Here is a 25,284-nt window from a genome sequence, read left to right on the forward strand (position 1 = left end):
GTATCCCTAACCAGAGTTGGAAATAATGAGGCCCCCAGGGGGGAGGGGGGTGGTGTAATGTTATACCCGGAGATCGACGTACATTGTGTATGGCACGCTGGTTGTTAGGAAATTGATATCATTGAGTGATAAGGACAGTGGTACTCTATTATCGACCAGGACGTGCGTTTCGCATCAACATTGTTACAGGTGAGTAGATCATTTCGATATCAAGATTCAATGACAGGATACCATTTTGTTTAACCAGTTAACTGTTGTACTGGAGAAAGACACGTATTTAGAAATTTGCCAGAAAACGTGTCTTTCAAAAATCGATCGATTTAAATGGCCCTCATCTTGCAAAACCTCTCAAATCTGGGACGACTTTTTGCCACGATAAGGGTCATTGTGGTCTTGTGGTATGACACTCTCTTACGGATCGGAAGGTGCTAGGTTCGAGCCTCGCTCGGCGCATAGGTGAGTCCTTGGAAAAGGCTCTTTACTCATATGCTCTCGCCATACTCAGGTGTAAAATGAGTACCTGGCCGTTAACAGCGTTGTCTCTGTCGGGAAAAAAATTGTAATATCGCCTAAAAAGCCGTCTAAATGTTACGTGCTGCTGTTGGTCAGGGAACCTTTGATAAGCGCTTTGATCACGTTTAGTGGATATTGTGCTATATAAAAGCTCAAAGCTCAAGTCATTTAAAATCGATCGATATTTGAAGGAATATTTCTGGCCAAATTTCTAAATAAATGTCTTTTCAGGGTACGGCAGTTAACTGGTTATTATTGTGTGTCATGATCATCTATAAATCGTGACAACGTAGAATAAAAATACGTCCTGGATATCCATGATTACATTTTGACATCTCAACATTCTTGTCTGTCGCTTTCTTTTTTAGTGTGAACAATTAGGGAGCAGGTACCGGATGTTTATAAATAGCTCCTTTTATACTAAAGTTGAGCACTATTATTTCATGGTTTTTGTTTTATAATTTATATATATATATATATATATATATATATATATATATATATATATACTTATAATATATATTACAACATCTGACACTATAGGTTATAATGATTTTTTAGATGATTCGTAAGTTACAAACACTAGGGGAGATAAGTTTAAGATAAGTGTTAAAAGACGTAATTCGTCTATAAGGAAAAATAATTTAATTCAAAGGACTGTGACAATTTGGAATAATCTAAAGTTTGAGGTAAAAAATCTAATTCAATTAATAATTTTAGGAATGCCATTGATAAAGAACTTACCAACATGATATTTGATTTTGACGAATAATGTATCATGACTTTGGATAATATTGTATTTTGTATATCAATTATTTGAAACTCTCGATTGTACAAATTTGACATGCCAAATGAATGTAAATAGAGTTAATTATACTATGAATATTGAATATGACAATATGACAATATGACTTTGATATTACTTCAAGTTCACTTCACCATAACAGTCGCCGTGCCAGTATTGTCAGTGTACTGTGACAACTAGTACAGCTAGAACTTTAATCACCAGCGTGTCGTGAAATCAAGACGTTTCGACGTAGACACATTATGGATGTTTCTAGCCCTGTTTATTACAATCTGTTATTTTAGCCCTGAGATATCTCGTCAATATATACAAACAACACTGTACCATACTTTTGAACAATGATTGTTTTGATCACCCACGACCGCATAGGGATGGCATACGTAAACAGAGAATGATACCTGTTCATATTGGTCATAGACCACCCTCCCCCACCCACCGGCCTTGACCCCCAGCAACAATTATAAAACTGCCGCTGTCGTCGGCGTCGTCGTCACCACCATCATCATCGCTGACGTATTCATCGTTGTCGTCGTCGTTATCGTTACCACCACCGCCACCATCACCATCGCCATCATCGATATCATCACCAACACCGTCACCACCAATGACACGACCACCATCACCACCAGCAGTGTCACCACCACCTCTACCATTATTGTCACAGTCATCACCATTGCCATCGTCATCCTTCGTCTCGTCACCATCAGCTCATAATTCAGTAAACATAATGTATTTTAATTCTCAGTCGGTCCGAAACAAATCCTTACAAATCAATGATTTAATTTGTGACTCTGATAGTGTCATCGTATTTATTACTGAAACGTGTCTAGAAGAGGTCGGAGATGAAGTAATCTTACGTGAATTAACGCCTGTCAATTTTAACATCCTGTCACGTCCAAGGACATCAGGACGTGGCGGCGGTATTTGTGCAATTTATAATAATTCTATTAAAATAAAATCGGAAAATATCAACACATTCAAAGCTTTCGAATGCACAAAGTTCACAGCTTTTAACATTGTGTTTTTATGTTTATACCATCCACCTCCATCAAAAGTTAATAAAATAACAAATGCAGGCTTTATGCGAGATATGGAAGACCTTATAGAATTATATATTTCTTTTACTGATCGTCTTATAAGTTTAGGTGATTTTAATCTACATTTTGATTCAGCTGACCCATATTCAAAGCGAATGAGGAATCTTTTAGCCAACCATAATCTTTTACTGATCGTTTTAACTCCCACCCATAACAAAGGCCATATTTTAGATTGGGTTGCAACAAACACTACAACCTGCCCAATCTACAATTTAACTGTAAACGACAAAATTATATCCGACCACCTCGTTATTATGTTCAACATAAACAAATCTAAACCACCAAAAGTAAAGTCGATTGTTACGTCCCGTAACATAAATACAATTAAACCTGAAGAATTCTCCAGCAGTGTAGAATCAGAGCTAGCTATTCTTGGATCACAAATTACAGCTGATTCCTTTAATGCCACACTGCGAAAGATTCTTGACCATCATGCACCATTGCGCACAAGAAAGATGGCAAGACGACAAACTGCGCCATGGATGACGGAAAAAGTAATGGCTGCAAAAAAAGACTCCGCAGAGCTGCTGAACGGCGATGGCGAAAGTCACAGACTAACGAGGATCGTCAACGTTATAAAAATCAAGTCATCATAGTCAAGGAGACCATATATAACGAACGGAAAACTTACTTTGTCGATAAAATTTCCACATGTAAAAACACACGTGCACTTTTTCAAACAGTTAATGAAATGAAAAATGCAGTTGATAATTATCATTTACCGAAAGATATCCCTGAAGAAAACCTCCCAACCGCCTTTTCCAAGTATTTTTCAGACAAAGTGAAAATTATAAGAAACAAATTAGATCTTCATTCAGTTGTTAAAAACGAGGAGGAAAATTCGGACTATGTTAGACCCCCAATACATATTCTAATTTTAGTATTATTAATCATGTATCATCTGATGAAGTGAAAGAAATTATCCTAGCCTCACAACCCAAATCTTGTTCCCTTGACCCGATACCAACTAATCTTTTAATGAAATGTCTTGACTGTTTTTTAGAACCTATTACTGCAATCATAAATAACTCATTGCAGTCTGGGGCTGCACCAGATTACTACAAAAAAGCAATCGTCACTCCTCTTTTAAAAAAGCATAATTTAGACCCTGAAAATTTGAAAAATTACCGCCCTGTTTCTAACTTGCCCTTTCTTTCAAAAATCCTGGAAAGAGTAAATTGAGCATTTATATAGCGCAATATCCACTTAACGTGCTCAATGCGCTTTACAAGGGCTCCCTGGTCAACAGCAACATTTAACATGTAGGACGAGACATGACGCCTGTTAGGCGATATTACAATTTTTAGGACAAAGACAACGCTGTTAACGGCCAGGTACTCATTTTACACCTGAGTACGGTGAGAGAATGTGAGTAAAGAGTCTTTTCCAAGGACTCAACTATGCGCCGAGCGAGGCTCGAACCCAGGACCTTCCGATCCGAAAGCGAGTGTCATACCACTAGACCACATAGCCGCACAGAGTAGTACTAAAGCAGCTAAAGAATCATCTAGATTCAAACAATCTTATCGAGCCTTTTCAATCAGCTTACCGTGAGCATCATAGCACTGAAACCGCCCTTTTGAAGATCGTGAATGACCTGCTGATAGCAAGTGATAATGGTAATATATCTATCCTTACGCTGTTAGATCTATCTGCGGCGTTCGACACAATAGATCACTCAATCCTATGTGATAGGCTTTATTCTGATTTTGGCATCTCTGGTACTACTCTTTCCTGGTTTAAATCATATCTCACCAACAGGTCACAGGCAGTGAGTGTAAATGGCAAAGTTTCTAACGATATCTATATAGAATATGGCGTCCCGTAAGGTTCGGTTTTAGGTCCTATACTTTATACCCTTTATATATTACCATTAGGCAGTGTAATACGCTCCTATTCTGTTAATTACCACATAGATGCTGACGACACGCAACTATATAACTCTGCTTCTCCTCATGTTCTCTCCTCTCTTGTCTGTCATTTAGAAAACTGTTGTGACTCCATCAAAAGTTAGATGCTTGCAAATAAGCTATTGTTGAATGAAGACAAAACTGAAGTTGTTTTGATAGGAACTCATCTAAAATTAAAGTCTTTCCAATTTTCAAATCCTACTCTAACTACATCTGATTCTGATATTTCTATTTCTGAAAAGGCTAAAAATGTAGGTGTCATTCTGGATAGTTCTTTGTCTATGGATCAGCATATATAAACAATAATGTAAAAATTATGTACTTTGAGCTCCGTAGAATATCGCCGATGAGGTCGTTTTTACCTTTCAACACCTTGAAGATAATTGTCTCTGCATTGGTTGTCACGTCTTGACTACTGCAATTCACTGCTCGCTGGTCTCCCTAATAACAAAATAAACAAGCTCCAGAGAGTACAGAATTGTGCGGCTAGGTTAGTCCTGGGAAAATATCATTACGATGATACACAGGACATGCTTTGAATCCTCCACTGGCTGCCAGTCCGGGCTAGAATTGAAGATAAAATAGCCCTTATCTGCTTTGGTGTATTTGAGTCTCCTGTCCCTCTTTACATTCAACACTTACTCCAACCATGCGTACCTCTGAGAAATCTTAGATCCCACGATTCTAAATTGTTAGCATCTCCTAAAACTAAACTTAAGTATTTTGGTGATAGGTCTCTTATGAAATTCGGACCCACGATTTGGAATGATTTCCCTCAATCTGTGAGATTCTCGAGCTCAATAGACATTTTCAAAAAAGCCCTGATAACATATCTTGTCAGAAAATATTTACTTAATTGAATTTTAAATGTATTGTATGTGACATTTATATTGATGATGTATTGATGCCCTTTTATGCTCTTAATTGTTTTGATACCTTTGTTGAATTGTTTTTGTTTTTTTGGGGGGGGGTTCTTTTTGGTTTTTTTGTTTTTTTGTTGTTTTTTTTTTTTGGGGGGGGGGGGGTTTAAAGCGCTTTGAGGTTTCGACGAAAGGCGCTATATAAATATGCTTATTATTATTATTATTATTATTATTATTATTATTATTATTATTATTATTATTATTATATTATTATTATTATTATTATTATTATTATTATTATTATTTATTATTATTATATTATTATTATTATATTATTATTATTATTATTATTATTATTATTATTATTATTATTTATTATTATTATTATTATTATTATTATTATTATTATTATTAATTAATATAATGACACATATTTATGTATTATAAATCTGATTCTCAATATTATCAATTACTTGACATTGAATACTATTTGTATAATTGATAAATTGTATCTATTCATAAAAGTTAGAGCATTTATGCTGTTTTCTCAGCGGGATTGGGTGCTACACAAATAAACATTATTATTATTATTATAGTAGTAGTAGTAGTAGTAGTAAGTAGTAGTAGTAGTAGTAGTAGTAGTAGTAGTAGTAGTAGTAGTAGTAGTAGTAGTAGTAGTAGTATAATAATAATAATAATAATACTTTATTGCATCCCAAAAAGGAAATTTTTTGTACAGACGTGTTATAATTTACACAATAAGATAAAAATACAATGGAAATAGGGTGTTTCTATAAAAAAAAAAAAGAAAAAAGGAGCAGCTCTATAACCAGAGCTGCGCTTTATAATATGAATAATATCAACACTGTAAAATAGTTAAAACTGTCACTATAAATTGAAAATTGAAAAGATTGCAAAACAAATAAATTAATAAATTAATATTTATATTTTAAAAAGTAAAAATGAGAAATAATTATATAAAATGATTATTGCTTGTTGTTATAAAGCCTAATACTGGACGGCAGAAAAGATTTTCGGTGTCTCTCTGTTTTCGTTGAAATAGAGAAAGGGCGACCACTTCTTTCTGACATAATAATTGATGGTCTTAGTGGATGATACTGGTCATTTAATACTTTAGTTATTTTATTTATACAAAATTTCTCGTATAAAAGATCTACATCGTCAACATCATTTATATAGCGTTTAATGGATTTTTAAATATTTGAATTCATTTTGTTCCTTTCCACTGCTAAGCAATTGCCTCCCCAAGCTGTTATACAAAATGACAAAACACTTTCGATTACTGCTCTATAAAATAATGTGCAGAGGGTTTTATCTATTCTAAACTGAGAGAGTTTTGATAAAAAATATGTCTGCACATCTTATGCCTAATATTTTCAAGTGTTCATCCCACTTGAGCCTGTTACACCAAGGTATTTGTAGTGAGGAACTCGCTGGACGAATTGGTCCTTTAATTTTAACGGTTCTATCGGTTCCTTCACTCTCCTAAAGTCAATCACTAGCTCCTTTGTCTTGCTTATGTTAAGCTCTAGGTGGTGGGCATCACACCAAGACACAAATCTATCAATTTCTTGCCTATAAGCCACTTCGTGGCCATTTATTATGAGGCCTTGAAGAGCGGTGTCATCTGCAAACTTTATTAAAGGTACACTCAGGTTTTGACTTCTACAGTCATTCGTGTATATTGTGAATAATACAGGAGACAATACACAACCTTGAGGAGCACCAGTATTTGTAATTATACAGGAAGATTTGTTTTGTCCTAATTGAACATATTGTGCTCTCTCCGTAAGAAATGCGAGCACCCAAGCAATTATATACTTGTTTAAATTCAGACTAGTCAATTTTTGAACAACCAACTGAGGTTGCATTGTATTGAACGCTGAAGAAAAATCTGCAAAAAGCAATCTGCAATAGCTCCTAGCGTGATCTAGATGCCTGTAGATGTTGTTTGTAAACAGCAAAATGGCATCCTCTACGCCACGTCCTGGTTTGTAAGCAAATTGATGACTATCACTCAATGGCATAAACTGATTCCTAATTTGAACAAGAACAAGTTTTTCTAAAGATTTCATGACTATTGAAGTCAGCGCAACAGGTCTGAGATCGTTCATAGTTTCAAGTTTTTCTTTTTTTGGAACAGGAATAATTTTTGAAGTTTTCCAAATTTCAGGGATCGAAACGCATTGGAGGGACCAGTTAAAAATATGTGTATAAATGGGGGAAAGCTGATGGGCACATTCTTTTAATAGTTTTCCTTTCAATCCATCCGGCCCAGCAGCCTTCCTCTCGTTTAGTTTCGAAAATACGAATCTCGTTTTCTCCTCACTGACCTCAATAGTCATTTCATCTTCCAAAGCCCTGTCTAATTTATGTTTTTCATTTTCAATATCAAATTTTGTTTGCTGTGTCGAAACGTGAATAAAATTTATTTAAAGTTTCAATTTCGATATCTTCTGATATAATCGTGGGCTTTGGATTATAGTTGACAGCAGTTTTAAGCCCCCGCCACGTGTCCCGTATATCCCCAGAAGAAAAGCATTTTTCAATTTTATTTTTGTACTTGTCTCTACAACTAGATATTACCCTCTTGATCTCTTTTTGTTTTGTTTTCAGATCTTTTTTGTTTCCACTAGTATAGAGAGTTTTCTTTTGGTTCAATAAAAGTTTTAGATCTTTTGTTATCCAAGGCTTGTTGTTAGGATAATATTTTATTTCTTTTTTACAAGACACTAGCTGTTCACAGAATTTTAAATACTCACTCACACAGTCATTTAGCTCATCCACACTATCACATGATTCGATAAAAACATTCCAGTCAGTGCATTCAAAACAACCACGCAAATCTTCACACACACTTCCGTTCCAGATCTGTACACTTTTCTTGACTGGTTTTACACGTTTAAAAACTGGGCGGTAGGTGGGGAGTAGCAAGAGCATGCAGTGGTCAGATAAACCTAATGGGGCACGGGGTAAACATTTATAACTATTTTTAATATTACACAGGAATAAATCTAATGTTTTTTTGTCCCTTGTCTCGCAGTCCACGTATTGATGAAGTCCCGGGAGAGTAAAATCGTTACATTGGTTAAAATCGCCAGTGACCATCAATACGGCATCGGGTGACTTAATTTGAATGTCCTGTATTTCTTTCCTCAAAATATTTTTCGCTGTGGTGTTGTCTGATGATGGTGGAATGTAGACGTTGATGATGATGACATGAGTATATTCCCGGGGTAGATAATATGGTCGTGACGAAACAGTAATAAATTCAATATAGTCGTCACAATACATTTTCTTTATATGACAGTTATTGGGGTGGCACCATTTGTTGTTAATATATGTGCACACCCCACCCCCAGTTCGTTTATTTACATTAGTCCGATCTCCTCGAAATAGTGAATATTGTTCAATATTAAAACATGATGATGGTATGTGAGGAGATAGCCAAGTCTCTGTTAACGCTATTATGGAGGCTTGACGATAGTCACTATTAAAACGACACAGTGAAAACAGTTCATCAATTTTATTTTTCAGTGATCTTACATTACCTGTCACTACACAGGGTAAAAATGGACGAAAAGGCCGTCTGTTAAATTTTGTTTTTATTCCTCCTTTTCTCCCCCTCTTTCTTACTTTAATAAACGATGTGTCAATAGTGGGTGGTGGGGGTGACACGGGTTGGAGGGATCGGAGAGTCTCTGGAGTATAAGTTATCGATAGGCTTTAAGCAGCAAAATTACAGGCTAAAACACCATTTATGCTTATAAATATACTAATAAATATAAAAATCAGGAACAATATATACTTCACATCCATTTTGAATAAAAATTAGGCGTAAATTCCGACGATTGAATGATAAATGAATAAAAATATGTGTAGAAAATAGGTAAACATTCACAACACGTCTGTTGTCGCCGGAAGCCAGCGCCAGATATAATTTGTAGTAGTAGTAGTAGTAGTAGTAGTAGTAGTAGTAGTAGTAGTAGTAGTAGTAGTAGTAGTAGTAGTAGTAGTAGTAGTAGTAGTAGTAGTAGTAGTAGTAGTAGTAGTATCATCATCATCATCATCATCATCATCATCATCATTATCATCATCATTATTATCATTATTATTATTATTATTATTATTATTATTATTATTATTAATTATTATTATTATTACTGATCATGGTGAACACCGTACTATTTATTGATGTCAGTTGGGGGGTTAAACCTCACGTAGTCCCACGTTTTGGAGTCTTTGTCAAGATGAGGGTCATTTAAATAGATCGATATTTAACGGACGAATTTTCTGGCCACTGTTTTAAATACATGATTTTACAGGGTACGTCAGTTAACGTTCATTATTGCATTGTAAGCCCAGGATTCGGTGGCAAATCCGATAATTGGTCGATTTTGTACCCAACTAATTGAATCTCATCCAATTAAGATATTAAAACAAATGCATGCTGAATCCTAATCCAGGATTTAAATCCATGACGATCAATGATTCTCTGATTGGAATTCGGTTAACTCGTAATATATTGGATAGACTACGTTCTTGCATTATCTTCAACGGCTTTGCGTTCTTGTGCTATGACACTAGCCCGCCCTCGGACCGCAAGGTTTCCTGGTTCGATTCCTTCTGTGAGCAAACCAACAAGGTGTCCTTTAAAAGAATCTTTACTCACATTTTTTAACCAAACTCCGGCGTAAAATAAGAACATGGCCGGTAATAGCGTTAATTTTTTGAGGATAAGAAGATAGGAAAATCAGTTTTTAAACACTGCAGCCATAAACGCTCTTGCTTCATCATTTACATTTTCCAAAAAAGATTACTGCAATTTTACCTTAGTATCTCTATCACCTTTACAAACTGCAATGCATTCAAAAACATTCTGCTAGGATCATTCTTATAGAAAAGAGAAGAGATCATAGAACATACATGTTTTATTCTCTTCACTGGCTACGTGTTGAATTAAGACACAAATACACAATTTATGTTCTTCGCTTTAAATATATCTGTCAACAAAATTTCTATATATCTATGAAACCTTATATCATTGTACTCTCCTTCCAGAACTTTAAGATCTAATAATCAACTAAGATTAACTGTTCCCATAAAAGGCTTCAAAAGTATTCTGATATGCCTTTTTCTTATGTTACCTTTTCTGTTTGGAACGCTTCTTTAAGAAAATGCAATACAGAAACTGCTTTAAAGACAGATATTCAGACATATTTTATTAAAAATTATTTGATAGACTAATACCAGTTTTTGTAATGTACTTTATTTGTCTTGGTATCAACGTCTAATGTTGTTTTTTTTTCTTATAGTTTGTATGAACTGTTATTGTGGCATTGATAATGTTGAAGAAAATTTGAGTCACATCATTTTTTTAAATCTCTCTGTTTTTCCAATAAAGACATTTAATTTACATCCCCTACGTTTTTAGAAATCAAATGAAAGTTTAAATTTAACCGTCAGGATCACACCAACATAATACAGCATAGTATTTCACAGTGTACAAATTAAGATGTAAATGTTTCAAAAAAATTCATCTTCACTTTTCATATTTATATTGATTGCAATAGATTTAGTAGTTATAGTAGTAGTTGTTGTAATAGCAGTGGTACTCGCAGTAGTAGTAGTAGTAGTAGTAGTAGTAGTAGTAGTAGTAGTAGTAGTAGTAGTAGTAGTAGTAGTAGTAGTAGTAGTAGTAGTAGTAGTATGTAGTAGTAGTAGTAGTAGTAGTATAGTAGTAGTAGTATTAGTAGTAGTTAGTAGTAGTAGTAGAAGCAGTAGTAGTAGTAGTAGTAGTAGTAGTATTAGTAGTAGTAGTGGTAGTAGTAGTAGTAGTAGTAGTAGTAGTAGTTAGTAGTAGCAGCAGCAGCAGCAGTAGTAGTAGTAGTAGTAGTAGTAGTAGTAGTAGTAGTAGTAGTAGTAGTAGTAGTTGTAGTAGTAGTAGTAGTAGTAGTAGTAGTAGTAGTATTTGTTGGTGTTTTTGTTTATGTTGTTATTTTTGTTGTACACAGTAGTCGTAGTTGTTGAGGTGGCGATGATAATAGAAGTATACTAGTAATATAGTAATAGTAGAAGTAGTAGTAGTAGTAGTAGTAGTAGTAGTAGTAGTAGTAGTAGTAGTAGTAGTAGTAGTAGTAGTAGTAGTAGTAGTAGTAGTAGTAGTAGTAGTAGTAGTAGTGTTGGTGGTGGTGGTGGTGGTGGTGGTGGTAATTGAGAATTGATTAGAGGGATAGAAGAAGATGAGGAGGGAGGATATTATAAGGGAAGCAGGTAGGAATTCTTGCAGGGACGGTGTTGGTAAAATCGTTATACACCATACATTTTTTTTAATTACTCAGATTTGACAATATATAACCAGAGGATGGCACAGTATAGTGCTCTTTGGACATCTTCAAGTGACCCAGAATATCAGCAAATAAAGAAAGTTAAACAACTCACTGAACGGCGCTTGGCAATGGATATTTCCCAAATGGACAAGAGTTACAGGTATGGGTAAATGCAAAAATACATAATGATTTACATAATGATTTACAGTAAAAAAAAATCAAGATGACTGAGCATCCTATGTTGAAATCAAAGTATTGACTGTAACGCATAAATATCATGCATTGGACTAATATCAAAACATTAACCAACTCCAAGATAAGGTCACATATCTAATTAATGTTTTAACCCCCCCCCCCCCGGCCCGTGGGCATAATGCACTTTTGAAGCGACAAGTCATATATTTTATCAACCTATCTAACTGACGAGTACTTATTTGCAGGTCTGATAACCCAAAAACAATGTCGTCTCATTGTATCTAGTAATAGAAATACCCTTAAACCAACGCAAAACGTCTATTGGAACAATTTTAAAAATCATATTTGCATCCGGCTATCACATATTTAACGATCATGAAGTATCTAGATCTAACCTATAAGTGGGGCTTTAGATTTGCATAAATGAACTGACATTTTGAATTTATTACGTCAAGGGTAAAACAGCCTTGACAATTTAACCTTTTAACGGCGAGATTTATTTTTGAAAAAAAATTTGTAAGTCATAATTATTCCTCTCGTTATTTTCCCGGTTAAACCTGCTGGCACAACCGTTTTCACAATGACAGCTATAACAGTTGCATTTGTTAGTTTTCTCTTGGTGAAAACGGCATAATCAGTCCCCTAATTAGAGCAAAGATTAAATACTGCTTTTAAAGGGTCAACGCGTCAATACTAATGACCGGAAAGCGCCACCCTTTGAAAACTTCGGTCGACATAATTTCATATATAATGAATTTCAACTAGGGAAGTACAATTGTCATTATTATATCTACACCTACTTGATGAAATATTCTCCCAACACAAATAAAAACACTGTATTAAAAGTCTCCATTTGGCCAGAAACGTCAAGTTAATTATTACACAATTCGTGGGTGTAGTCATTAGCAGTGCTATTATAATAGATTTGTGTAAGTCACTGATAAAAGCTGATTATGCGCACTTATCTATATAGATATAATATATCTATTTGTAGCCCACCGTCTCTATTCGGTATTGTGTCGGAGGAAAACAGGATCCCAAAATTCGAATTTAAAGTGAAAACGAGTTGATATTACAAGATTTTGTGACTTCAGCAGTTTTAGGACGTACTTTAGTCGTCGATCTGTTTTTTTTTTTAGTAACGTATTAAGTTTTTATTGTTTTTATTGTTGTTGTTGTTGTTGTTGTTGTTGTTGTTGTTGTTGTTGTTGTTGTTGGTTGAAGAAGGGTTTTGAGCCCGTTCCGTGTTTGGTATTTTGTTCTTTTTAGAAGCTGTTATATTCATTTTTGTTTGTTACTTTTTACAGTCCACCTCTGCTAGCAGCTTAGTATCAGTTTGAACAACTACGCTTATTCTTTTTTCATGGGCATATTATTTTTTTTTTTAAAACATAGACTCCAAAGTCAATTCTTCACCCAATTTAATACCGTTTTCGGCGATTGTTTACATATTAAATCATGAAGTTGCATCTAATCATTCTTGTAATAAAGAACAGTTTGCCTTGATTTAAGAGGTTTCCTTTTCTACGCTGACAAATGACACTAAATCATTTAACAATGAAGATTCTTTAGGTTTATATCACTCAAAATCATTTTCTTTTCATAAAAATATTATTAATTCTTTGAAAGAGGCGTCATTTCTGCCTTTTACAGACAAATAAATGTATTCTCTCAGTTAGATGGAGGGTATTATGTCAGTTTGCCTCTATTTTTCACTTATCAAAAGATTTTTGAAAACCCACCTTTAAAGTTTCGGTTTTGAGAAGTTTTACAAAACAAGTAAAACGTCGCTCGGGTGAGACAATAATATGGCACCATTGCCTCCACAAATCACATGACCCTGGGTTGAGGTTTCTATAGCTAATGTTTACTAATTAATCAAAAGACATTATACTTTTCGCTTGATTTCTGCAAAAAACGAAACATGTCCATGAATCGGCTACCAACGTTATGCCAATCATTACAATTCGATAAATCTATCATTTATTGTCCCTGTTGAGCTTTAATCAACTTAAACGTGCTCGAATTGGTTTATAATGGGTCTTAACTCAACAGCAATACATAACATGAAAGACGAAACGCGATGCCTGTAAGGCATTGCAGTTCATTTTCTACAGTGATAACGTTGTGACCATCCAAGTACCCATGTTACAACTGAGTGCGGTGAGAGATTGTGAGTGAAGAGCCCTTTCTCGGGGTTCAACTTAGCACCGCTCCCATCCTGAACGAACCAGGGACCTCCCGGTCTGAAAGGCGAGATCATACAGCAAGACCCCTCTATCCATTTCTTTAAACCTAAATCATTATCCTTTATGACCAGACGCCGTGTACGGAAGGCACAAGAACAGATACGAGAGAACCAGGATATTCTGGAGTTGTTGGAAAGGGAGAAGGAAACGCGAGCTAGGCATATCTTGGCCACCTATCACAAGCATCAGAGAATGAAAGCAGCCGCAAACAAACTCATCCGGAAATTCAGACTGAGGAAGGCAGAAAAAGGTATAAGTAAATAATAGTATACAAGCGGGGAAAAGAAAATACCACTCTTCTCGTGTCTATAAATCTCGTTTCTCTTTAGTTACAAACTAATCTTTTGGTTTGTATGTTACAAGAGAGTAATAAGTAAGTATTCCAACAAAAAATGTCTTTCCTTTTTTCTTTTGTTTCGGTAATAACTGAAAGTCAATACCCATGTAATTTATATCTAACGTAATTTAAGAATAGTTCCAGTTTTACACCATAATAAAATCGTTAGTTTCTTGATATAATCTCAAGATTTACCGTAGGCAGAAAGTGAGCTGATCAAGCCTCTGAAATGCAACGTGGTCATGTAACGACTTTGGAAGTGCAGGAATATTTAATGTGAAGAAAAATAACGCTAGATCTATGGGGCAGAGCTATAAGTCACTTTGTGCATTGAATGAGGTTCCATCCCCTGTACAGGACGCTCTATCAAAGCCATTGTATCTGGGGATCAGTATATACAGCGAATGAACTGCATATCGTTAGAATAACATTCATGGAAGATTGAAAGCCTTTGATAGTGTCCTGCAAGGAACTCCATCTTATGTCCACTGCACATTCACTATAATCGTCACTTGGTATAACAACAAATCCGATGGAGTCAACAGCTAAAAGAAATGATATCATTTTTTTTCTCAAATGAATCTTTATTTAATGAGATGAAAATGATGAAATAATAAAGTTTTACCATAATTGCAATAACCAAATTGAGGTTTGGGGGAATTATTGGCATCCATCAATGTACAATTGTTTGGAATATTCAATGGCTAGCTGACGTCATAACGAAACCTCGTCTGGTGCTATTTCTCATTGATTCTGGAATTGATATGCTAGGTATATCAACAAATAAATGTCATACACCAGGACTTAATACATTCAATGAGTCAGAGATGTGCTTCAATTCGCAGTTTCTGAACATACTAAGTTGCCCCTTAAATTTTGAAGTAGAGACAGGCTGATGTTTTAGGATGATTTTTTTTCTTATATTTTTCTTTCTGCTTTGTTTGACATTGTCTCATTTATAACTTTTCAGATGTTTTATTTAAACTTTGACACGTTTGATTCAATTTCTGCTTTTATCATTAACCTAAAAGATGTATTTAAATTCGTTGTTTGTATTGATTTGTCTTTTTATTATACACGATACGGCTTCATGACAAAATGTAAGAGGTGGCCGTTTCTATTATCCGCTAGTATATATTACGTGACCCATCGTCTCAAATCGGTATTATGTCGGGATGAATATGACTTCGAAAAATGACTTCATAATTAATTTGGTAAGAAATACCAACTTCGAGGTTATATCAATGTAAACAAAATTGTACTTATTCTCCACCAATACGAGTAGAAATCATCCCTAAGTGTCATATTTGTGGCCATAAATTCATCTTGACTTAATAGCGTTGTAATACGGTGGATCACATTTTGACTTTTGAAATGTTCAGAACATTAGAACGTACGCTATCGTAAAAGCCGAAGTGTACTAAGTTTTGAATCCGATAAACCAAATTATTGTTGGAATGGAATTGCTCTAAAACCAGTGCAACATACAATAATGTTAAAACAAGCATATTATTGTGCTCGATTATCAGACCTGCAAATAATATGTGCCCGTTAGTCATAGCCTGCCGTGCAATGACTGAGACAGCAAATAATTCTAGAGTTCAATACTTTTCGAAAATTGGGTTGCTTTTATTGGTCGAAATGTTTGATTATTATTATTATTATTATTATTATTATTATTATTATTATTATTATTATTATTATTATATATTATTATTATTTTTAAATTATTTTATTTTTATTATTATAATATAATATAAATATATTATTATTTTATTATTATTATTATTAATATTATTATTATTATTATTATTATTATTATTATTATTATTATTATTTTATTATTATTATTATTATTATTATTATTATTATTATTGTTATTATTATTATTATCAGCATTATTATTAATTGAAGTTCTCAGCAAGCATCCGGCTATATTAAAAATAAAGATTATAGACGTACAATGATATTTTTACAATGTCAAATTTCTAGGTCAAATATTTTGTTATGGTGTTATCAATCAATCTTGCGATCTTTCCATCATTTCTCCAAACTTGGAGAGAAAGATAAAGGAAGTTAATGTGACTCATATATATTGATACTCATCTCTGCTTCTATATTTAATTTTGATCGGCACCAAATTGTACTGAAACAATATAGATAAGGTGGGGGAATTCCAATCCCATTTTCATTATATCTAATTCTTCGCAGAAAGAATGAAAAAAATAACAATTGGAAACTATTCAAAGTTTTAACTACCTTTGATTTCTATTTCCTGTTTGAACACAAGAAGCAGCCACTTTTACTTAATCCTCTTCGGGCCTTGAGGCACATAGGGCATCCACCAGACATCTCCATTTTTTGCGATCGGCTGCTTTTGCGGTGGCTGTATTCCAGGACAGGCCTGCTTCCTTTAATTCTTTCTCCATCGTCCTTCGCCAGGTTTTTTTGGGTCTTCCCCGCTTTCTCTTCCCATCTGCTGTCCAGTACAAGGCTGTCTTGGGAAGTGACCCTTTTTCCATTCTGGCCACATGACCCAGCCAACGCCATCTTCTTCTTTTTATTTGGCTATCAATGCTAGTGCAGTCAGCTTTCTTTAATAGATCCACTGTTCTTATTTTTGTAGGCCAAAATAAATTAAAAATTCTTTTTAAACACTTGTTCTGAAAGGCTTCTAGTTTCTGTATTAAGGAGGATGTCATTTTCCAGCTTTCACTTCCATAAAGCAGTACACTTAAAACATTGCTCTTGTATATTTTCAGCTTTGTCTTTCTCATTATTTGCTTTGATTTCCAAAAGTTTTTCAGCATGCCGAAAGCCTGGTTTGCTTTTGAATTCTGTGCTTGATATCGTGTTCTGCATTTCCGTCGTCTGTTATTTTGGATCCGAGGTAGGAGAACTCTGTTACCTCTTCAATTATATGTTCATCTATCCTAATTTCACTGTCATGTTTTGGATTCACCCTAATGTACACAGTCTTATCGAAATTTATTTTCAGTCCAATTTTCGAGGCGTTCTTGTGTAGTACGTTTAGTTTCTCTGAGGCGTCTCTGTGTGTACTGGAAACTAACGCGATATCATCTGCGTAGTCTATATCTTCCAGAAAAGATGTCAGTGTCCAGCGAATGCCTCTCTTCTTACCATCAATTGTATTTTTCATGAGCCAGTCTAGAGCCAGGATAAACAGAAGCGGGGAGAGTATGCAGCCTTGTTTTACACCAGTTGTTACATTAAAGCTGTCTGTTAAATTGTTACCACAGATCACTTGGCATTGGTAGTTGCTGTACATTGCTTTGATTAGGTTGACTATCTTCATCGGTATACCATAATGGCGAAGTATTTTCCACAGGGACTCTCTGTGTAAGCTGTCAAAGGCTTTTTCAAAATCGACAAAAATGGTGTAGAGGGGGCTGTTCCATTCAATGCTTTGCTCCAGGATTTGTCTCAGGGTAAATATGTGGTCACTACATGACTTCCCTTTTCTGAACCCTGCCTGCTCTTTTCTAAGAATGTTTTCAATGTGAGGTGAGATTCTTTTCAGAAGGATTCTATTAAAAATTTTGCTCGTTACGGACAGGAGTGTGATTCCACGCCAGTTAGCACAATTTCCTAGGTCTCCTTTCTTGGCTATTTTATGGATGATGCCTTTCTGCCAATCCTCTGGTATTTCTTCCTTTTCCCAAATGTTGGTGAACAGTTTACTGAGAATTTTGGACATTTCTTGCGAGTTCGCTTTAAGCATTTCCGCAGTATTTTGTCAATACCTGGGGCCTTGCCATTTTTTTGTTGTTGTATTGCCTCGTGCACCTCATGCTCAGTGATTGGACCAAGATTAACCTCTACGTCCATTTCTGCTTCTGGGATATCTGTGTAAGAAGATGGGTCTGGTCTGTTCAGAAGTTTTGCGAAATATTCTCTCCATCTTTCAATTTTCTCCTTTTCGTCTGTGATGACACTACCATCTTGGGATTTTAATGGTTTCTCTTGACCATAACTTCTGTTTCCCGAGAGCTTTTTTGTGATTTTGTATAGTGTTTGTGTGTCGTGTCTTACAGCTGCATTTTCTGCTTCAGTTGCTAAATTTTCTGCAAAATCTCTTTTGTCTTTCCTTGTGGATTTTTTCACTTCTTTATCCTTCAATGAGTATTCACTGGATAGCCTTTCTTTCAGTCGGGGGGATTTAGCGTTCAGGAGATTTAGTTTGATTGATTTTCTTTGGTTAATGAGCTCCCATGACCTTGCTGATATCCAATTCTCTGTATTGGATTTATTGTGTCCTAAGTGTTCAGTGGCACTTTCCTGCATGACGTGGTTGAAATCTTGGATTGTCATGTTTGTAATATCTTGTATTGCACTGAATTTGTTTCTGACTGAGATATTGAAATTGTTTTGGATATCTGGGATTTTCAATTTATCTGTGTTGAAACGTTTCTCCTTCTGTTTTGCTATTTTTGTTTTCATCAATTTAGTAGAGATTTTGGCTGTGACAAGATGGTGGTCACTTCCAATGTCTGCCAATCGTCTGACTCTGACATCGTTTAGGCTGCTCTTCCATTTTCTGTTTATAATTATATGGTCTATCTGACTTTCTGTTTTCCCATCTGGTGATTTCCATGTCAATTTGTGGATGTTTTTGTGTGGGAAGAAAGTTCCACCAATAATGAAGTTGTGTTCTTCACAAAATTCTGCCAGTCTGCTTCCATTGTTGTTCATTAACCCGATGCCCTCCTTTCCAACGGACTGATTTGTTTGTGTATTGCCAACTCTAGCATTAAGGTCTCCGATGATCATGAGCATATCATGTCTTGGAATGTTTTCAACGGCCATTCTTAGAATATCGTAAAATTCTTCTTTGTTTTCTTCATCTGAATCCTCTGTAGGTGCGTAGCATGTGAGGATTGATAGCTTGGTGTATTTTGAGTTGTGTCTTGTGTATAAAAGTCTTTCACTTATCGGTTTCCATTCCAATAGTGACTTGTTGTTTTGCCTGGCTATCAAGAGGGCAACACCTTCTCTGTGTTGGTCATCCTTTCGTCCTGACCAAATGATCATGTCGCCATTTGAGAGTTGGCGCTTCCCAGCTCCTGTCCATCTTGCCTCTGATATGCCTAGCAAATCGATCTTGTAGTTCAACATCTCGCGCTGGGCTTGTGCCAGTTTTCCTGTTTGATATAGGGTCCTAACATTCCAGCACGAGACATTGAGCTTGCGTTTTGGTGACAACAGATCTGAAATCTGGTCGGGGGCGTCCTTTCGGCTTTGACCTCCTACCGTCATGAAGCCAGTATTCTGGTCCGCTTCTCTGCTGCCGCCGGTTGTGGATTTACTTTTTTAAAAAATAACAATTGGAAACTATTCAAAGTTTTAACTACCTTTGATTTCTATTTCCTGTTTGAACACTAGAAGCAGCCACTTTTACAACTGTTGAATTCTGACAATTTTACAAGTGTTTACAAGTCCGTTGAAGGTAAGTGCAACACTCATGGTTTTCAAATATGACAAAATGTTGTTAGATTTTCTTCAATTTTGAAGCACAAGCTAGAAATGCTTAATCATTCATCGGATAGGTAACATTTTCCCCAAAACCTGTCCAGGTGCCTTAAGTAAGATGCTGTGCCTATTTTAGATTCATAAAGGTTAGGAAAATTCCACACCCTACGGGTTTCAAATTTCTCTTTTGGTGAAAATATTTAATCAATATCCTATATCAATGGTTTTATTTTACTAATAGAGGCCCTAGCTATCATGTCAAGTAAATAGTATATATCATCATCCATGTTTTTTGTATAGTTTACTATTGTTTTTCTTAGAAAACCACATCATTCAAAAGTATTGGAAGTGTGTTTAGCCTATTAATACTGTTTGAATAATAAGCCTTATTGTGGGCCTACATGATGTTACTTATGAGCTGGGTCTGGAAGGGATTTATGTTCATGTTTTTCTCTTTTTTCTATAGAGATTGGCTAATTATGGTGCTGAAATACAAGAAAGACGGTGTCGTCTGATCATACAGATATGGTGACGGGTCGATCTCGCTATATCTGGAGGGATGGGCTAAAATGAGCTGCCAAATTATACAACCTAAACTGGGGAACAGTCCATGATCAGACAAAAAACGATACAGCAGAATGGGAGAAGATATTTATTGCTTAACTCAAAACTCGGGATCGATCTCCGTCCCTTTGATTGTGAAGCGAGTGCTCTACCCAACTGAGCTATCAGGACCCCCGCCTTGGCCTATTGGTCTCATGTCATGTCCACAAAGATTGTTGTGTTCATTTCAGGCGTTAATTATTGTTACTGATGGTTTCTATTTCGTTTGTGCATGTTTGTCGTGATGGGCGTGGAATTACCCCAGAATGGTGAATATGCGAATAAAGAGAAAATTTGGAATTTATGAAGTGTTGTTCTTTTTTAAAATGTTATTTGTACAGAATACAAGTGGGAATGACAGTGGTATCTTTGTATTCTGTTTGCGTGATCACTTCATCAGTAGAAACTTTATGACAATAAACTGAAAAAGTTGGGTGTGGAATTCCCCCCACCTTACCTTATTTCTTTTATATTGATTGAGAACTTGACTACAAGCCTTCCACTTAATCAAGGAGAATTTCCAAGCTAAGTTTACTCTATTTTGGTTTCATTTTAGAATAATAAAGTTTTGTTGTATTGGGTTTTTTGTTTGTTTTTTTTTTTTTTGGTTTTTTTTTTTTTTTTTGGTTTTTTTTTTTTTTTTTTGGCTTTTCTTTTTTTTGTTTTGACATTTTAAATTTTATCTCTTTCACTTATTTTAAATATACTTTTGAAACTCATCCTTCCTCTCCCGTTCTCCCACTTTCTCTCTGCCTCTCTCTCTCTCTCTCTCTCTCTCTCTCTCTCTCTCTCTCTCTCTCTGTCTCTCCCTCTCTCTTCCCTCGCATATATATATATATATAACAAAGAGGGAGTGTGATAAATTGGTTTTTGTAAAGGCCTTCAAATGTAAACGGATTTTTCTAAATGGTTTCCATCATCAATGATGGAACCCATTAGGAGATGTAAATGCTCTTATCTTCGTTAACCATTGTCCACAAAAAGAAGATTACCATGGCATTGTCTCCCTAATTCTGTTTCCCCCAAAATAAGGTAATAATTGACATGCTATTTAGTTACTTGTTAACTAATGAAAGAACGAGTTTCTTGAACTCCAAAGCATCCGTGTTACCAAAACTAAAGCAGAAAAACATAAAGCATGTTTACAAATAATTCAATATTTTTCCTCCCATCATGTTCAATTATTCTTTCATGACTTTCCAAGATATGTCTTTGTCCTGATTTCAAAAATTTAAGCATTAATTGTGCGTGTCCTTAATAATGCGTTCATATCATAAGTAATTCATTTCTTCTTTCAGTCGATTCATTAGCTTTCTTGTTTCAAATTAGTAGTTTTTTTCTTTATAGCCATCAAGTTCACGTTTGCCGAAGTCTGAAAAAATTTCCTTGTCGGATAACAATTTTTGTCTCTAATTGAGGTTAATTGAACCTGTTTAATTTGATATCCACTTTTGATTCCATTGCTCAGAATCTGTTATTCTACCTCTTCTCATAAATAGTAACGATTAATAATATCAAGTTTACAACAATAATTTGTGTCATCAGTTTATCAAGGCAGCCAATTGAACTATGAAGCTTTTTTTCTTTTTTCTCTTTTTTTTTTTTTTTTTTGGTTTTGTCTTTGCTCTTCTAAATTTTTCCGTTCGGTCAGAGAGAAACATACTTATGCGTTGTTGTTCGAGACTACATAGGCACAATGTATGTCTAGTGCCTCTACTCTTGTTATGTTTAATCATCTTAACAACACAATTCTCACATCTCTCATTCCTCGAGTTTTGTAAATAGAGGGGAAGACCCTAAACGTACACATTATCTGATTTTTTAATTATTGAATTAGAGCTTCCATTCAATTTCCTAAGAGGTCATTGGGGTTTATAATTATCTTGCCCGAGTCGTCCTCAATCTATATATATATATATATATATATATATATATATATATATATATATATATATATATATATATATATAACAAGATATCTTACAAACTGCGAAGAAATTGCTTGACTTACGGACTTTTCCTCACCGAGTGCAGTTTTTTTTTAGCAAAGGAGTTGCATCCATTCTTGCAATATGTCCAAGTCATCTTCATTTGCGTCTCTTTATTGTTGTAGCTAGATAAACTCTATATATTTTTCTCTCAGGGTTTAGTTTCTTATTTTGTTGGGCCAAAAATGCATATAAGGACTTCATTTTGTTTTAGACTACATAGACACAATGTATGTCTAGTGCCTCTACTCTTGTTATGTTTAATCATCTTAACAACACAATTCTCACATCTCTCATTCCTCGAGTTTTGTAAATAAAAGGGAAGACCCTAAACGTACACATTATCTGATTTTTTAATTATTGAATTAGAGCTTCCATTCAATTTCCTAAGAGGTCATTGGGGTTTATAATTATCTTGCCCGAGTCGTCCTCAATCTATATATATATATATATATATATATATATATATATATATATATATATATATATATATATATATATATATAACAAGATATCTTACAAACTGCGAAGAAATTGCTTGACTTACGGACTTTTCCTCACCGAGTGCAGTTTTTTTTTAGCAAAGGAGTTGCATCCATTCTTGCAATATGTCCAAGTCATCTTCATTTGCGTCTCATTATTGTTGTAGCTAGATAAACTCTATATATTTTTCTCTCAGGGTTTAGTTTCTTATTTTGTTGAGCCAAAAATGCATATAAGGACTTCGTTTTGTTTTATCAGACTTGTCAATACTTGACATTGTCATTACTCCACAAAACAAACAGAAGCATTTATTTGTTTAGGGTTTTGAATGAGACAATTATTTCACATTTCCCTTATTTTCCAATACCGGTTGTTTCAGAAGAACAGCCAAGTCCTCAAGCAAAGAATGAATCTGTGAATCAATTGATGAAGAGAAGACCCAGTATTAGACACAAGGTGTTGATGGTCCACACCTTTCCATATGTGTATCATTCATATGGTGACAAGCCATGTCCTAGGTAAGGTCATGTACTATGATTATTATCAATCTTATATTTCCATCCTCTAAACATCGTAATATTTAAAGGTCGGTTTAAATAGAGAAAATGCAGATAACTATATTTTTTAACTCGACTAATTTCAAGTCCGAGGATTCGAGCTGACATATACCTCGTCCTGTCGGAAAAGAATGAGCTAATTTATTTATGGTCCAGAGTTACCAAAATTTCTACGCGCATTCGTAGTAGTCTGTTTTAACTGAACGCTTTTTCACCACCAGGATATTTTCTTTAGAATTGTAAAATGTTCAGAGCATGACTCTTACACGGACAAAAGCTGTGTAAATATCTTGATGAATAAGATAGCAGACAATATAATAATATTTACAATTTTTGACCGGCATTGTTATCGAATTACGAGGTGTTTGGCGTAGATCAATAAGGTCCCAAATTTGATCAGAGACTGTATTAGCAATGTTAAAGAAGGCCCATAAACGGGTTTGGATGTCAGACCTACATGTGTACACGTCGATTATAACACAGATCTATTGCTTCTGTTTGGATTACACAATCAATGTAAAATGTTGAAACTTAGTAGGGTATAACTCTATCCCTCTATCACCTTAGAAATGGTTTATTTTCCTTTTTCTGAAGATGATGTCTCGTTCTTAAAAATGAAAAATATTATTATTGATTTTTTTTATGGTTACTTTGACAACAGACTCACCTTGTCTTATCTTTCTAAAGGCAAACTTGGATAAAATGTTCTTTTAATGCCTTGTGTATGACTTGATATTGAAACAATCGTATTAAATCATTTGTTTTCAATTATGACAACCGTCGACATCAATCATATTCATATTCATCTTATTGACGTCGGTGTCGATCAAGTTCTTAAAATGTCAACAGAACAAGCGTTTATATATATTTTTTGTTTTGTTTTGAACCTAATGCCTAATTAGCTATAATATTATGATGCTTTTGCTTTTTTTGTCTCGGGTATTTGTCGCGATTGTAAAATTGTAAAAATCTGAATTTAAATTTAGACATATTCAGTATGCGTTGCTTGTGCGTTTATGTGAACTATCATTCGCTTCCAGTCACACATTGACATAATGCATTGTATTTGTTAGTGTATTGTATCCATGACACATCGCTGTGGGACTACAGTTTACAGTTATTGCCATTCTCATTCATCCTATCAGTGCTTGATTGAATTTTGAAATGTTTCATGTGACTTATGTATTGGTGATTTTGATGCCTTCTTCACGTTTTGAGATTGGTTGATTTGGTCTCGTAGTGTTAGTGTATTTTGGGTAAGCAATGTCTTTTTTTTATGCGACTTGAGGTGTCGACGAAAGGCGCTATAAAAATACACTTATTATTTAAGCGCCTAGAGCCTGGTGAAATTTGAGTAAGAATCTATAAAAATGTTATTTATTATTATTATTATTTTTATTATTATTATTATTATTATTATTATTATTATTATTATTATTATTATTACTATTATTATTATTATTATTATTATTATTATATATTATTATTATTATTATTATTATTATTATTATTATTATTATCCCCATTCTCGTTTGCCAGCGACTTTATCATTACAGTGCCAAACTATCACAATTCATTTTATGTACATTTTTGCCTCAGATACGATATGTTCCTCGAGAGTAAAGAATACGGCCCTCCTGAGGTAACAAGCTTTGGACAAATTCCAAGGACCAGCCTAGTGGCGTCGAAGAGGAATAGTATGGATAGGCACCCTTTACCATCTGTTACTGTCTCTGAAGTTCCCACGTTACCAGCTATTCTAGAGTCACCAGGGTCTGCCAAGTCAAAAGTCAAGAGAGTTCTTACGGCTTTTAAAGCAGTCGGTGCTTTATCAAATAAATGAA

The 25,284-nt window shown here is 34.7% G+C and overlaps 1 protein-coding gene across 1 annotated transcript; it reads left to right on the forward strand.

Annotated features, from left to right (window-relative positions):
• On the forward strand, positions 1-25,284 carry LOC144964002 (uncharacterized). Its single transcript, XM_078897947.1, has 5 exons — positions 1-189; positions 11,551-11,698; positions 14,054-14,232; positions 23,263-23,401; positions 25,040-25,284. The coding sequence occupies exons 2-5, from the start codon at positions 11,574-11,576 to the stop codon at positions 25,281-25,283; spliced, it is 687 nt and encodes a 228-aa protein (XP_078754073.1). The 5' UTR covers positions 1-189; positions 11,551-11,573; the 3' UTR covers position 25,284.

Source organism: Berghia stephanieae, chromosome 1 (assembly GCF_034508935.2).
Source record: "Berghia stephanieae isolate SIO BIC M18660-M18661 chromosome 1, UCSD_Bste_1.3, whole genome shotgun sequence".
In the NCBI taxonomy this organism is placed as follows: Eukaryota; Metazoa; Mollusca; class Gastropoda; order Nudibranchia; family Aeolidiidae; genus Berghia; species Berghia stephanieae.